Source organism: Pelmatolapia mariae, linkage group LG6 (assembly GCF_036321145.2).
Source record: "Pelmatolapia mariae isolate MD_Pm_ZW linkage group LG6, Pm_UMD_F_2, whole genome shotgun sequence".
Classification (NCBI taxonomy): domain Eukaryota; kingdom Metazoa; phylum Chordata; class Actinopteri; order Cichliformes; family Cichlidae; genus Pelmatolapia; species Pelmatolapia mariae.
In genome coordinates, this window is record NC_086232.1 from 33,961,076 (window position 1) to 33,978,564 (window position 17,489).

At 38.1% G+C, this 17,489-nt stretch overlaps 1 protein-coding gene across 2 annotated transcripts in view; it reads right to left on the minus strand.

The window, feature by feature from the left end:
- gcgrb (glucagon receptor b) overlaps positions 1-17,489 on the minus strand; it is a 52,696-nt gene that overhangs the window by 1,439 nt on the left and 33,768 nt on the right. Inside the window, exons 2-13 of one of the 2 annotated variants that reach the window (XM_063476667.1) lie at positions 10,388-10,531; positions 10,174-10,270; positions 9,983-10,090; positions 7,788-7,876; positions 7,400-7,503; positions 6,897-7,053; positions 4,751-4,910; positions 2,905-2,965; positions 2,636-2,705; positions 1,480-1,568; positions 1,129-1,273; positions 29-70 (exon numbers count right to left, since the gene is read on the minus strand). In XM_063476667.1, coding sequence (XP_063332737.1) covers positions 29-70; positions 1,129-1,273; positions 1,480-1,568; positions 2,636-2,705; positions 2,905-2,965; positions 4,751-4,910; positions 6,897-7,053; positions 7,400-7,503; positions 7,788-7,876; positions 9,983-10,090; positions 10,174-10,270; positions 10,388-10,441 — 1,176 coding nt within the window. In that variant the 5' untranslated portion in view covers positions 10,442-10,531. Of the gene's footprint in view, positions 1-28; positions 71-1,128; positions 1,274-1,479; positions 1,569-2,635; positions 2,706-2,904; positions 2,966-4,750; positions 4,911-6,896; positions 7,054-7,399; positions 7,507-7,787; positions 7,877-9,982; positions 10,091-10,173; positions 10,271-10,387; positions 10,532-17,489 lie in introns of both variants that reach the window. The other variant, XM_063476666.1, reaches the window with a different exon arrangement.

A 17,489-nucleotide genomic window follows, 5' to 3' on the forward strand; every position in this document is an offset into this window, starting at 1 on the left:
TTTTGACATCAAAACAAATCTGTCTCACCTCTTTATTGACAAAGCAGTACAGGATGGCAACCAGCAGGCCCTGAAATGGAAGAACATTTAATATGCTTATTGTACTTAAAATACATTTTTCCATTATTAGAAACAAATACCCAGAAAATCACTATTTTTGCCTCATTACTCTCATCTAGTCCCCACAATAAAAGAGTAAAAACAGTTTTTTTCAACAAGAGGAAAAACAAAAACAAAAAAAAGTCATTTTATTGCACTGGACAGCTAAAGCATTTGATCACTGAACTGCCAAAGGCAGAGGCATAGTATGAATGATGGAGAATATAATTAATGCAGCCCAATCTCATTCCTAGGGTGTCAAAATCTCTATTACTATTTTGTCAGAGCTGCTGGGATCTCACAGACGCACCGAAACTTGTCTTATAGAAATAGAGAGACGCTCTCTCACTCCCAGCTTGTCACATATGGATGCTTGCAAACAAGCACGTAATGCCACATTTAAATGCACCGCCATTTTTTAATGTGTAGAGTTATTGTTATGAGGGGGCGAATTGTACCACAAAGTAATTTTTTTGCTAAACCCAATCAGGTAAGTTTATGGTGCAAAGACCTAAATTACAAGCAACAGCACAAGAGCATTCAAAATTAATGTGCAAACTCTTGTGACTTACTCCACCTTTCATCTCCACCTTAATAAATGTACTTTCTAGTCTTGCCAAAAAAGAATTTTATCTCTCAGCCATGAATGCTGCCACATCTGGTTCATCAAGTCACGGGTGCCAGGACAGCTTGATCACATTTCCTGCAACACCAGCAGTATCTGACAGAAGGGTAGGATTTGTGTGCTGCCTGAGTAAGAAATAGTCTAAAAAATAAATTGTGAGGATTAAGAAGGAGTTTGCTGGGCAAAAGAAATGTCGAACCCAAGCTCTTCACCTATGTTTGCTTTTATACGCAAATGTACAACATATAAAAGTGCCAATTTCTTTGTTCTCTGTGACATCTTTGAGTTATACAGACAATTTATTACTTTAGCGTGCAGTTTATGTCTTCCTGGGTATTAATCTTCTGAGGTCCGTCTGTTATATTTATGGGCACATGTGAAACAAGTGAAAGTTGAACTTATACCTGGAAGGAGTTGAACAGGAGATCACAGAAGAGGCGAACGAGGCGCAGAACAGAGCCTTTAGGAACAGATTCATCAATGACAAAGGTGAAGAGGATGGCATGAATCCCAAGCAGGGGAATGAGAGTCAGGGTAGATTTTGCCAGTCTGGAAGAAAGGAGAAAGGGGAAGCAAATGGGTATTAGAGATTACAAGAAAACTCTGAAAACAGGGGACTATATATAGAAATGGCTATAATACCAAAAAAGTTAATTCCAAAGCAAAAAGCTACTAGGGCTAAGTAAATGCTTGCTGTCTGCACTTTCTTTAAAAAAAAACAAAAAAGAAAAGAAATAAAGGAACACATTTCTCACCTGAACTTGTAGTCAGTGTATCTCATCTGGTGAGCTCTAAGTTTAGACATTAAGATTTTAATAATACGGATAAATATGAAGAAGTTAATCTGAAAAAAAGAGGATAAAGAAAGTCACTTTGAAGCAAACACAATGCAATATGTTAGCATATGGTGCTAGAGAGAAGACTACTGCCGCTTTGGTACGCGTTAGTAGTTAACACAAAGTCTGACTTTAAACGAACAAGTCCTCACACTGGGACTGGGCAGACGGATTAAAGTCCCCACAACACAAGCAATTCAAGTGCTTGCGCACAGAACAAGCATGTGCACGTGCGCACACACTGTGATCTAGTGCAGGACACTTACTGATGGCAGGTCATTTATTATCACAGCACTCAAGTTTTTTGCGCTCCAAGTTTGGTAAAGCGTGTGTGCTGTCTCAACACAAGTATTTGTGTAAATATGTATAGTGGAGTGTACGCAAATGCAGTTTATTTAGGTGTGAATCAGGTTGTTTGCACAATAGTTGTACTGCAGAATAGCTCTGGGGTTGTTGCACAATGATGAAAAACTTTACAACAACTTTAGATTTTTACCAACTATTTCAGCAACTGCATTAAAAAGTAATGCTCCCACACAGTAAAGCACTGCATATGTTTAAGTGCACTGGTCATAAGTGTGTCCATCCATAATGTTATTTGGGAACAAGAATCAGAAAACACACAAAAGAAAAGCGTCAGCTGGTTTTGGTATGTGATGTTGTTCAGAGGGTGTGTAAACACAAAGATGTTGTCCTATATAAAATTTTAAATACTGATATTTTGTGAATATTGCACATGTGGTTGTATAAAGTTACATTTTGTCATCAGACTGAGCAAAGTGAAATAGCACAGCACTGAATGTAGGAACTGATAAAATATCAGCTGCAGAAAATAAGAGTCACTATTTTTACACGACTTACATTTTTCCTGCAGTCCTATTTTCAACAGCTGCCTCATCTACACACATTCAAATACAAGTAGGCAGACAAAAGCATTTGGTATCTTTATGAGCGCTCCTAAGCGTCTGCCAAGACATAGATTGTTTTGAATTGTCTTTAAAACATTATCCAAATGTAAACTGACAAAGTTAAACACAAAGGTGAGAGAGAGAAAAAGAGATACAGAGAGTCTTACCAGATAAGCAAAAAGTATAGGAGATCGGATAATCCACCAATATCCCATGTTAATATTCCTCTCCCAGCACCTAGACACAGAAACAAACACACAAACTTATGGGCATAACACATTTTATCAACATTTCCTCTGCAATATAAATTCTTTAAAGGAAACCAGGAGAAAAAAGACCCGCACTCATCTGTCTCCTCAGGGGTCACGGATAAAAGCGGCAATAATTAAACTGTCTTCCATTTGATGTAAGAATTTCATGAATTGATTAAACTTACTCTTCATTCTCATACAGGTATTTCACTGCGATCCATGGCAACACAAATATGAGAGGTGCACCTGAGAATGACAAAAAGCAAAGATTAAGGATCCCAAATCATTTCCTCCAAAGCACACGCAGTAGTCCTAGCTAATATTTATACTTTAGTCTAGTAGTCAGTATCAAGTTATATTATTATGTCACTGCCCATGATACAAAATTTCAATATTTTTTTCTGTCCTTGTGAATTTAATATCTCATTACCTCTTCAAATATTTCCGCTCTCGTCTTATCCAAAGCAGACTTTAAAGGTCTCTAAATATTAAAATCATCTCTGTCATGTCTGCCTTTATCTAAGCTTCAATAAGCTCAATCCCTATGTGTTTATGAATGTGGTCTCAGAATTTTATCAGTCCTGTCAGGCTATAATAACACATCAAGGTGAGCTGGACAGTTATTATTTTAGACATGGATGAGTTGTTTTCTTCAGTGAGTATTTTTAAAAGCTATACAAGAACTTAACTATGGACAGCTGTATAATTAAGTTCTTATTACAGAACAGGAGGCTGAAAATCATACATTCAATATTCATTTGAAAATGTAAAAAATGGTGGAATCTAGGAAATCTGAACTGGAGAAGCACATCTGCTTTTGAATGCTTGTAGTTATGGAATCTGAGGACTTGTTAAGTAGTAGTAGCTAGACTCATTAAATTTTTGTGTCTTTCAAAACAATACTTGACAGAGTTCCACGCCGTTAGGTGTTTACAGTGATATAAAAAACAAAAACAAAACATTTTCTTTCAGTGTCTCGTGGGTATGAATTAGATATCTCACAGTCTTAAAGACAACTGGGTGTTATACATCAAAGTCAATTTGCAGGTCTTGCAGAGTGCTACTGTCTAAGGAAATGTAAAAAAAAAAAACTGTATAAAGCTTTCTTTGTCTCCAGAGAGAGACACACTAATGCAGGCTTTAGGTTTTTAAAAAGGATGAAGAATACATTATTTGGTTAGTCAGAGAAGTTTGAATTCAGGGCTTTTTTGAAAACTTTCTATTTTCAGTCACAGCTTAGTTTTAAGGTCTAAAAACCATTTGTAACTGTCAGTGGTATCCCTCAGCCTCCTAGCAGAAACACCTGTGGTGTCAATTTGAAAATCCTGTGTCACCTTGTTTTCAAGTTATTGCATTCACAAGATTTTTAGAAAACACTTTGAAGTCGAGGTCACTGAGATTCAAAGCCGCCTAAGAGTCTTCGAAGGCGCACCTATTGTATCAATTTGAAAACTCTATAGTGCCTTGTTCTCAGGTTATTGCATTCACAGGATTTTCAGAATACCTGGCTTCTGACCTTTGACCTTTAGCTTAAGGTCACTGAGATTCAAACTTATCCGCCCGCCTGGTGGGGTGACGTGAATTCCCCATCAGCCTTTAACAGTTACGGTCTGGGGTAAAATACACCCTTCTGCTGTGTGTTACACAATATTTCTATATACAAGAAAGTTGTTACACCTAGCAGCTGGGAGACAGACATACAAAACATATTGGTAGCAAGAGAAAACCACTAAGGATACATTCCCACTTCAAACATGAAAAGTAGGTAAGGTGTCGAGTTTTTAGTAGTCTCGAGCTGTTTATGGGATACAATAGCTAGAGGCCGCAGATTTTCTTGCACCTCCTCCTTGCTCTGAGAGCTATTAACATAACTGTTGGCTGACTTCTTGTTGCTAATGTCTGTCGTCTGACTAAATCACCCATCAAAAGACTGGCTGAAAGTCAGAGAACTGTCACTGTTGGACCTTTTGCATTACGTTGATAAGCACAAAGCCAAGTGTTCAGCTGCTGTTTAGCAGATTATGCTCTTACCCCAACCAATGGCCAGGTAAATGTAGAAGTACTTCCTCTCGCTGAATACAGTGATGACTAAGAGGCTATGAAGATAGATGCCTTCCACCAGAAGCCAATAGTTGTTGGCCATTACACTGTACTGCATCATCACCATGGCACCACGACACCACATCACAGCCTGACACAAGACAGATACCATGGGAACACAAACAATAAGCCAAGTTGTCCTTGCTTGCACAAATGTAGCAAATGCAGCTTTTAAACAAAGCTTCACAGAGTAAAAGCTGAAAAATATTTCAGTTCAGATGAATTAGTTTAACGGCATCAGGATATGTTGTTCCAGTTCAGGGACAACAACGACAGTACAGCACAGTGAGTGTTTTATTGTGGAATACATGGGTAGTTCCCCCTTTGCTGTACACCACAAAAATGAAAGTTAAAAAAACTGTTTAAGCAACCGATAATATTTTTAAGTGATTTTTACTTCTTAATGATTGAGCTAAATGTGGATTATCTGACATCTTCCTCGACAAATGTGGAGTGTTTCATGTAAATAGAAGCAAGGGGAACTTGAAGATATCCATAGCTGAGTTTTCACTGTCCACTCTCTATACATTGAGTCACTATCTTTTTGTACTGCTGTATTTCTTAACTGAATTTTTATTCCACTTATAATGTAGTAGAAAATCATCCCACAGTGTAGTGTGTAAAAGGTATATGCCACTTTGCTCTTCAGCTGTAAAGTTAATGTTATTTTATTACCCATTAAGAGTGGCTACAGAACATCCATACAGTGGTTCATTTAATTTATTGCCAGTGATGCAAATAAAGTTAATTTGTGTTACATATATTTTACTTCTATGTTGTAGAGAGATGTATCAAATGAAATGTAAAGTAGTTTTCCAAAAATACAAGCAATGTTAATGTGCCCATAGCCTCTAATATAGTGTGTTTTAGCAACAGAGATAATTAGATGGGCAATAGCAGTATACATTTGAGTGGTATCAGATATCAACAGGTGTCTGCCCTCGCTCATCTTCTGTGTAACAAATCCTAGATAGTGGTCAGACCTTTATGTTTCTTGATATTCTCTTGCAACCGCATATCAGAACTTTAAATTAAATTCTTATGAACCTTTATGAACTCATGACAGGTTAGAATAGCATGTGAATTTCAAACATATATAAACTATATACTATATGGACAAAAGTACTGGGCCACCCACACATTACACCTACTGGAACTGCTCGGCTATGGAAACACATGATGTTAATGCCAGAGGATGTTTGGAACTGAGTCAGCACTGCGTTGGCGACTTTTACGCACTATACGCCTCAGCAGTTGGCGACCCCGCTTTTCAACTTTACGTGGTGTGTCAATTTGTGGCTGAGATGCTGTAGTTTCTTTTCCCTTCTTTTGCAATAACATTACTTATAAAGGTTGTTGGAAGAAAGTCTATAATCTATACATCCTATAAAGTGCCATGTTAGGGCTGGTGTGTTCTTTAGAAGATACAATTCTTTCACAAATGTTTGTAAAAGCAGGTTGCATGGTCAGGTGTTTGATTTTATGCACCTTTTGCAATGAGACTGAAAACACCTCATTTTGAATATTAAGAGGTGTGACCCATTACTTTTGTCCACATGGGGTATATTCGTTTACTGAAGCTTTATTTACAGGAAATGACATGAAAAACAACACCAACAGCATCAATAATGTTTTGTAGAATATGTCTTTCTTATCACAGATTTGTTGGTCTAGACATACCCAATCAATATCTAATCAGCAGTTTATTGAAATATATGTGTGGTGGTTGTTAAAACCTACATGGAACTTATGTTCAGGACGAGCTGTGCAAGTCACACTGTTGAATATAAAAATTATATCATGGTAGAATAGTCTCTGTATGTGTTTGTGGCACATACTGCACTACATTACATTTGCGATCGACCTTTAATAGCAACATCCAGTGAACACTGATGTTTAAAGTGAGGGATTAAAAGTAACGGATAATGTAAGTTATCTATACGTTTGTCTCCTCCAATCACTAATCACCTTAATGTTATTATTTAACAGCCTCTACACTCTATATCTACTGTAATATGGTGGCTATGGCTAAGGTTTCACAACTGCAGGTGAGCTGGATGTGTGTTTGTTCGCTGACCGGTATGTTGACCCAGCTTCGTGCCTGTGAGTCACTGTTGCTTCTCGGATCCAGTGTGAGGGTCAGTAAAGCATCTTTAACCAGAATGGACACAGCTCTCAGGATGAATGAGGCAAACAGGTTCATGTGGATGTTGTTTCTCATACAGTGGAGCTTCCTAAGAGGTAAGAAGTGAGAGTAAGAAGGTAGAAGATGTAAACAAGATGCCTTAATTCAAACCAGGTTTGCAGATTGTGCAGAAACGACTGGGCAGCTGTGTCAAACGCAGCTCATAAATCTAAAATGACAAATCGATTTTTTCCTCCTTCCATTTCTGCTTCTGTAATTATTCTATTCATTCACTTCTGCTTTTTTATAAGTATGTAAAAAACTGTAAACATTTGTCAGTCATTATCCTTCTTATTTCTCTCAATTATCACTCTTTCTTTAGCCTTTTCCTTTCACTTTTCTCTTACCCTTCCTGCTGCTTAATCCCCTTAACATGTCATCTTTACATGATGTACCTGAAGAAGATGAGAATTCCCAGTGCCAGCAGCAAAGCCCCCAGTGAGAGAGAGTAACCCACTGTGTACATGATCCGCAACTGATTGAGGATGCGGCCATACTGCTGCTGAAAGAGATAAAGTCATTTACATACATGCACTGCATACAAACATAGATACAAACACACAATTTATATTCAGCTTTATTTAAACAATACAAAAAGATCCTAATAATTTACTGAACATACGGAGGATTTTCACATGCGGCAGTAAGTTCAGATCATAATGAGTTAACGTTTTAAGTTGCAGTACCGTGTAACAATCTGCCACTGCAGGCAGCTTCAAAAGTGGCCACTAATTAACAAGAAAGCCACACACAAAAACACAGTACTGCACTGTGTACACAGACCTCACCAGGGTCGTCCTCACATTCACTGGTATTCTTCTGTGCCCATTTGCCATCTTCACTGCAGAATCTGTAAACCAGACCATCCTGAACTACACACACAAAGAAACAACCATTGTAAGATTTTATATTAGAGTGGCATATGTAAACTATGCAAATAGTGCTGTCGCCTAAACACAGTGACACTTTTGGATTTAAATTAAAGTTATGCAGTTCAGTTTTATTTCAGTTTTACTTCAATTTTAGAGTTTTACCACTTCACAACACTGACTATTTTATATTGTGAGGCAACTCTTAGTAGATTTGCTTATGGTATCAATTTCAAAATCCTACGTTACCCCATAAACCTTTTCCAGCTGAGGGTAAAAAGATACATTTCATCCCAAAGTTTAACAGATAGCTACAATAAACATAGCCATTATTTCAGAAATTCAGATGATTGTGTCTTTCTTTTTTTATTTATTATGATATTTGATAGACACTTTTTACCCCTCAGCTGGAAAAGGCTGATAGGGTATTGTCATCACCCTGCTGGGAAGCAGACGGGGAGTTTGTGAATGTGATAAATCAAGAAGGAAGTCACCAATTCATTACATGGGTGCATCTACTAAACATCTCGGCTGTGTTCAAAGCTCAGTAACCTTGACCTCAAGGTATAGGGCAGAGGTCAATTTCCACTTCAACCTCCACTTCAGATACACTGACTAGTATTTAAAAAATGTATTGAAAAGCATGTTATTACCTTTCAGATATGTAAATTATGTTTTCCATGGAGTTTTATCTCAGAGTATTCCCTGAACATATGTATGGACCTCTTAAGAATTAGAAGGAATTCATTAAGAATTATGCTGGAATGGTGGTGTAGTGGTTTGCATTGCTTCGTCATAGCATGAAGCTTCCAGGTTTGAATCCACTGCTTATTTTAGGACTTGGCAGAGAAGGAAAATGTGCCTTTTTTAACAAAATTTAAACAGAAACAGAAACAAACATCATTTTCTATGAGTCTTTTCAACAAGTCAAGAAGATGAATTTTCACATTTTTAACAAACTCTCAATTTGTAGCTTTCTTGCAGCAGAATAATATATTTTCGAACAAAAGTTAGTGAAACATAGGTTAGGTCTAAAGTAGTGCTGCACATCAGATGTTTACACACACCCCTGCAAGGCTACAAGTCCTCCAGAGATAGCAAAGATAAACCCCCCTTCACACCTATTCAGAGGCCCTAAACAACTTGGAGGAAGCCTGTGCATGGAAACAAAGATACTAGACAGACAGCTGCAGTCAAAACCCGGGCTTTTCATGCTATGAACCAAAACTGTTAAGTGTTTGAAGCAAAAGCCCGCACACCACAGGCAAATGACTCAGAAAGCTCCACAGGACAGGTGTGCTGCCACCGGAGACACAGTGTGAAGTCTTTACACCACTCATAGGTTGAGAGTAAAGTCAGGGCTGAGTAATATTTGGCCTTCACACTCAATTAAGCACTCTCTGAAACCTCAGTACACCTCAGTACATTGTATTCAGTACATCATTCTGCCAACCGATTGCCTGCTGTACATGAAGAAAAGAAACCAATCTGTCAAGTGTTTGTATACATTATATGTTTTGTTAGAAAACTGGTCGTGTTACCCTGAAATGCATGAGTAATTTTTGAAACATGTCTTCTTACAGTGGGTCATTCACTCATGTAATGCAGATTGACCGATTAATTATTAAAAACCTTGATCTTATAGAAATATAATAGAAAATGCAGCACTAAACCCTGAAACACAGGTGCAGCAGCATCAGGCTGCTATGATCATAAGCTTTTATTAACTCCCTTTTTTTTCACTGTTTCACTGTTTGTACTTATTCACATTAATAGTTAAAAAAAGCGCCAGAGTGAGCACATGGATGTCTTTGTTTTGGTGAACAAGCTGTCAAACACAATAATTACATATTATCACCTTATATGCTTGTTAAGTAAACCTTTCAATTAGCAGTCAAACTGTGCAGTGAGTTAGGTATAAGCATTTTATCCATGTAAATGAAAAAAAAAACAGGTTAATATTATGGCATATAATGAAATGCTACAGATAAGAGTGATAAGACTAGATTTAAATCGTACATTTGCAAACTGTAGCAACAGTACATTGTGATGCAGCAGTGACTCTTTTGTTATTTTTTGTCTACCTCACACAGATATACTCACACAGACCTTTATGGTACCATGGCAGGAACCATGGGCAGGAGACATTTACAGTGGTTCCTGGAAGTCCATCAGGCCAGCAAGCATACAAATCAAAGGTTCTGTTACACACCAGCCCTACAAGGGAAAGCAAATCTTTAAAGTCTGTGCTGGTGCAGATGCATTTTATGGACATGTGTGCTGGGAGGAAAATGAACCACCTGTTGCAGGGGGCGTGGCACCGAGGTGGTCAAGGCACTGGTTCTTGTAGCTGCTCCACTGCTCCTTCACAAGCTCAAGAGAGTTAGCAGAGCAGACCTGAAGGGAGAGAAGAAATTTCTTTTGATGACTCTCAGAAGTAAACGGTGTGAATCAAGAAAAAGGAAACATATTTGAGAATTGGCGTGTGAAAGTGAATAATGCTGGGAGTCATACCTTTTTGCAGCTGCAGAGCATGAGCAAGGCCAAGAGGAGACACACCTGGGACATCCCACTGACGCTGGGAGGATGGGGGTGGGGACCAAAACACAGAAGAGGCCCAACTCATGAGGCAGTCTCAGCTCTATTTCACCACTTGGCCTGCAAACAACATGGAGAAGCTTGTTATAGGCGTGTGTTTGTGTAGATAACTTGAAAAAACAAAGGGACTGTGAAACAGGGAACAGAAAAAGCAGGCAATAATCAGTGATGCACTTCTTCTTCACAATCACAACAGAAATAATTTATATGCACCTGCAAGATAACTGCTTAAAAACAAACACCTAAAAGTCTTTGTTTTTATTTTATTTTTTACACATCCTTTGCCATTAATGTGTTTTATTGACCTCAATATTAGGAAATAAAATCTGTAACACAATCAGTAAGATGGGCTACTGAGTTGCTGACTATCACTTTGTTAGCACAATAATAATATTAATAATAAGAGGAAGAAGAAGAAGATTTATTATTAATAAAGTAATAAAAATATGGGAGAGTCATATCAGGCCTTTGCTTTTCTACATATCTCTGAAAACATGCAGTTTTCTGAATCTGATTCTGATTCACTGGAGCTCAACAGAATGAAAAATGAAATGAAAATAGTATTGGGCAGGGGAAGTGGGTCAGAGGACAGCTTTCAGGGAGATTTTTCAGACTCCTGGTATGTTTGTGTACTTGTTTATGCCAACCCTCACATCTAGAATTCCACACTACAACTATATATACTTCTGAATGAAACCCATCCTTTGTCTATGTCTTAAATTCGACGAGCAGTGGCTTTCCTGTGGCATCAGTTGACCAGCTTCACCAACGCAGTTGGAGAACAAAACGAAATCTGAAACGTTTCTGCAAAAAACACCTTGAGCATGGAAACATTTTTAGCTAAAACGTTTCAAATTCCATTCTATTCCAGTCTCTTTGCTTCTGCTGAAGTGCTTCTTCGGGCTGTGGGTGTGTGTTTCTGTGTGTGGTTACCCCATGGCGCTAAAATACTGTGACAGTGATCTAAAGTGAACTATACTCGGCATAAATAGCCTGTCATGTTATCAGGGCACAAAGATTATCACCTTCATTTTAAGAGCTAAGAGCTGAGAAAAACAACAATACAGCAAAATACCGCTGTGCTTTGTTGCTGCAACAGACCTTTTATCTTGTGGCGCTGGAACAATATTTTTCCTTAGAACCACATGCAGTTTTTACTGACTGAGCAACAAAGTCAAGCAGACAGACAGAAGAAGGGCAGACAGTTCATAAACTCTTACACAGGACACAATCTGAGAGATTAGACTATGCTACTGTTTAAAAATATGAGTGAGCCAGTGGTTTGCACTGTCACCTCATAACATGAAGGATCAGGGTTTTAACTTCCTTGTTAGAGGAGGCCTCTCTGAGTTGAAAGAAAAAAAATGGAACAGCAGCCAAGTGCCTGAGATGACCATACTGTGGATATTTACTCTAACAAACTCAGCAAAGAGCCAAGCGTATATAAAAAAACTGAAACAAAGTGTTTAGAACCAGCAATAATTGGATCCTGTGTTCAAAGCCTGATATATCTTCCTCCCATGTGCTTCACAACACAGCTGTCGTCCAAAAAGTGTACATTACCTTGAACTACACAATTGCATAAGTTTGCGTTTCACTTGGAATTATCATGTGACTCATTTGAATTCATCTAATTTAAACATGTTCCATAAATACTCCATAGAGTTCTAATAATATCAATAACAGTGTTTTTAAGTTCTTGTTTTATTGTTTTAAAGTTTGGTGGGATTATTACTAAAGATGGGTTTCAAAATAAGAAAATATTGACACAAGCTACAACATTATTGGATTTATCGATTTAATGTTCACTTGTTTTTCACTACTGAGTGAAACTAGAAAATTGTTGTTAATGTTTCCAGTTCTCTAATCACATAGTATTAAATCTGAAATTGCAGTTTTATGACACTTTTGGGCACCTCTGGGCAGCGCCTATGTTTTGCTAATTTTTAAAGCACAAAGCAGTAACTAAACCTTCTGTTGCAAATGCACAATGAGTCGTTCAAATGCACAGTTAGATTCAATTTTTAAAGTACTCAGCACAAATTGAAAACATTTTTACCTTTATAGCAAAGGGTTTTTTAGACTTTTCTTGCTCACACAGTTTATGCTCTACAGACCTCTGAGAGCCACAACGAGTGGTCTGTTTGGATCACTCTTAATTTGTAGGAGAAGCTTATTTTCAGATTCTTGGCTGAATGGAGGATATTGTGCTCAGTATTTGCTGGCAATCGCTCTATTCTGTTTTTCCTGCTTAAGTTGGTGTGTGTCAAGTGTGCATATAACCGTATGTCTGTGCATGCAAACCCCACTGGGCTACTTGCATCTGTGTATCTCTTTTTAGATATTAGCAGTGAGGAGAGGACAGTGCATATTACAAGACTGCTTCAAACTGATAGCCTTATCGACCACACAGGGAGATTTTACATTACACATACATAAAACACACGTGCATAAAACACTTGCACATGCATACGCCTACACAAACACATTAACACGCTGTGGACTGCTGATATTTGAATGTATTTCAGCATTTATAAAACTTAGTTTCAGGCAGCACTGTATGTATACCCTAATTTCCAACCCTGCAAACACTTTACCTGCCTTTCACTGGGTGTAGATAGAATATTTAGTGGCAGTTAAATTTAATGTTGGTATCTACAGGCTACAGGATGTATTTAAAGCAGTGAGCACCACACTGTGTAATGCTGTCTAATGCTGCTTTTACTTGATTTCCTTTTATTTATATATCTTTTGTTATATGGTACATTTACTCGAAAAAAAAAAAAACTTTCTATGTACTTCTATTGTATGTGAACCAATGCTTGCATTCTTTTAAGTATCCAGCTTGGGCCCATTTTACACGGTAGTTAAATGGAAAGGGCTCAGCGCTCTTGTCCAATGATGATATGATGAATACAGGAGTCTGTGTGTGTGTTATTAAGCAGAGAGAAAAAGCCAGAGATGGAAAGTGAAAAAGATATTTGCCCAGCTTCTAATCTGTATTACAAAAGCCCGTATGACTCAACATTTCCCATTAAATTATTCCTGAAAAATATCCTTTTCATATGAATGCGCATGTAAATCAAAACAAATGACAGGCCACAAACAATGTGAATGTGCATGTGTATGGTGAGTACTACTGTTACTGTTATTTACTTGAAGAAACTGAGTGTCAGCCTTCACCTGCATTATGCATTTGTATTTATCGCTCTCACACACTCTCTGCCTCTGCTTTCTAGGGAAGAAAGAGATGTAAGTGTAACATCTCTCTAATCACTGTGTTGTTAGCTCATAACAGAAATTATTGACAGTTGACTACAGGAGCTTCCTACGTACCTCGTATGGACTTATACCTTGCAGCAATTCTGTATAATTTTGTTTAAACTGTTAACTATAAAATGAATGAAGAAAGTCAAATGGTCAATCTGATTCTTCCATTAAAAAATGTCATCTTTCATTTTCCTCTTCTGTCGGTATCAGTGTACCAGATGCAGGCTAAGGCCGTGCCTGTCACTCTCTTCCTCCCACACATCTCTATTTAACCGCACAATGTGTAAAGCGCACAACAGACAAACAAAAACAACAACGACAACAAAAACATACAGAAACTGCAGGAAGAGAAAGTGAGGGAAAGAAATATAGCCCTGTGATTACTGCTTCTCGGGCATCATGGACTTTAAGTTCAACTGATCAAAGTAGATCGATTGATCAAAATTAGCTGTTAAACACATGGTTCCCCCATCACCATAATTCAAACTGTACATTTGTATTCAGGCCATAGTTTCTATGGATAAGTGCATTATCTGCTGTGAGTGCCAACCAATTATGTTGTTTAAATCAATAATCATTCCCTATGTGAGGAGGAGCAGGCAATTAGGCATAGTATGGAGAGTACGTAGGTGGTAGCAGAGACAGGAGTGCAGTGGCTGTAACGCAGAGCTGTAATTATGTTGTTTCTGCCTTGGTGAACCCTCCTGCCCCATATGGTGACTGACAGCCAAATGGTCTTTAACTCCAATAATATTCTTTGCAGGACTTTTCCGTAGTTCTCATTTTAGTTTGTTTTGTGTTTGCTTGGTGTTTTTAATGCTTCCTATCAGTACCTCCCAAAAATGCAAAAAACACGTTGCAGTCAGGATGAAACTATTAAAAAAAGATTTCTTCTGTCTGCACTGATTTATCTTTGACTCTGTTCTGGGCTCTCCCCGCTTTTCCGTGCGCATTTGCAAAGCCTGTGGCAGGCAGAATAAGAATCCTGCACTGAACAGGCCTCGGTGACACCGCGTATGACGCTGATTCATTCAGACACAGCATGAAAAGGAGGCACTGGAGTGGTTTTGGTTTGCTAAGCTGCTTGCATTTAAATACGTGAGCCTACATAAGATTAATAAACTAGATGTATAAAAGGTTATCACTTGAGTTAAATGAGTTGGCTTTTTAAATTAATAGTGATAATTTCTTTTCAGTGTTTTTCAAATGTTAAGTTCTTCATTAGAATTTAATTTAACCTGCAATAAAAGAGCTACAGCACCATTTTCTGTGCTATAGAAACCTTTGAAATAAATTTAGACCATTATGCATACAGTAATTCTACATCTAGCCTTAAAGTAGTTAGACTTATAGTAGCATCTGTTTATGTTTTTATAATATTTGCAGCACTTCTGTCTGCACCTCAGTATATTGGAAGTGATTGGAATTTGTGTTTGAGCTGCACAAAACGTTGTGCAATAACAGTGTTTTTCCATACAAAACGTTCCTGCTTCTCTCACAGACCTCACTATGAACATTTGGAAGTATTTTCTGCCAAATAAATAGTCCGAGTGAAAACCACTGTGCAGATTAACTTATTTAAAAGGGGCGATGTTTATGGAAATAAGTACTAATCTTCAGTTTTCAATCAATTTTAAGCCAAAATGAGACTCGTATCGAATGTGTTGGGTTGGCATCTCAAAACCTGAGCTAATACGATTCCAGTGTCTGCATGCTGTCCATTCGACTCTTATACACAGAAGGTGAAGTCACATAGAAGAGCTTGAATTATGGTCTTGAAGGGATCTCTGTTATCTTCATCAGATTAGGTGCACTTGGCATAAGAGTGTGTTTGAGTGTGTTTTGTGTGCGTGCATGTAAGGGAGTGAGCCTGTATTTTATGAGTACCTGAGGTGTGTGATGGAAGTGATCCAGAATCTGCTCCTTCAGCAGATGTTACGCTTCACAAACAGAACAAGTGCCATATTTGTTTTTTCATCTCTCACCTTCTCTCATATGTTCACCTTTTGCTTCCTCCATCCTTCTACTTTATGATCCTTGAACCACTTAGAAGCAAAATGGCTTGTCAGATGCAAGGAGACAAATGCCTGTGGCCAAAGTTTTCTGAAAATCTCCCTCTGTTCCCTGCCTTATCGTTCCTTCTGCCTCCTCGGGGGAGAATTCTTGCCTTGTTTCCTGTCTGATTTGGCTTATGTGGAAAATCTTTGCAGCGGGAAACACAGAGGTGACCAACAGGCACAGGCGTGTATCTTTTGCATGGACCTCAGACACATAGTTGGCATACTATTATTATGTAATTGTGAGGCTTACAGTTCTTTGCTATCCAGATTCATCAGCTACTTCCACACCGTGTGTTTACAATTTTCAGTATTGGCTTAAGAAAACTAGACAGTCAGCTCTCTTTTTCCATTATTCATATATTAAAATAGTCCTATTTTGCGATTCATGTGAAATATCAGGACTTCAACTTTGGGTTGGAAAGAAATCTGGGTACCACTGAGCCAATGGCAGATGGGCTGAGCAGCTTTTAGCTGATTGCTACATTCACAATAAGGTAGCATTTCTGTCTTATGTCATCAAATCATGGCAATACTGCACCACAGGGCAGGTGTCCAACTAGGGGATGACGCATAACGCAGTGTCCAGATGAGCATCATAAAAGTTGTGCGAAGAAAAAAAGAAAGACAGAGAGAGGGAGAGAGCACATGGGGGAAAGGCTTGGCCAGTACATACCATTCTTAGTGTCCAGTGGAGCATGCCAGAACTATGCTCTCTGGGCTTCATAAAATTATTGTCTTTACAATACAATGCACATGTCCTCCACACTAGGACTGCTTGTATAATGAAATGGAAGAATGAAATAATAAAAACATAAAAATAATAAAGTGTATATCATCAAGGTGCTAGAGCAGCCCGTTACTGTAGCTCAGTCTGGGATAAGGACAGGAAATGAAATAGCCAAAGTGACCTGGTTGAATTGTCAAATAAATCTGCTCCCAATTGCTTAATACAGTTGCTCAGTATCTTATGGCTCGTTTAGTAGATTTCTATGTCAAAGAAGGGGAGACCCACAAGCTCCCCTACATCCAAAAGTATAAAGTACTAGATAAAGAACTGAAGAGCTGACCTTATTGCAAAAAATAAACTGCAAAAATGACAGTTTGTGATTTTATGAGGGTTTTGTGATGAACCACTTCTTGGCTCTGAAGTCTCTGCAGACAGCCAGAAAATAATCCAGCACATAACTCCTTAGAAGTTACCGTTAGAAACATATTTTCTTACTTTTGCACAGAGGTTGGCAAGCTACTATATATTTATCATATATTTTCCTCATTACATTAGTTTCATTGCCAGGTGTATGAAGAGTGACTTCTTATCAAAGCTGTCTTGATTTAGTGCTTGGGTTTTTGCATGAGGGTCACACTGTTGTTTTTTGGGAGTGAAGCCAGAATGGGAATGAAGCAACAGTCCAATAACGTGTCTTGGCTGTTATTCAGTTACACAAGCTGGTGCATTCTTTTGCTCACATATCTCTCTGGGCATATGGTCTGTTGTGTGGGTTTTCTCTAGTATTAATTTCCTTTGCGTATTACACTTCCCTGTCTAATCATTCACGCAATGAAGACATAGTAATATTAGTGATCTTTGTCTTTACTCTTTTGAACAGGGTGTAACAAATTGGAGGCGTATAAGTCATGTCAATCCAACAGCTTACGTGTATCATTTGTCTTCATCTTTTTTTATGTGG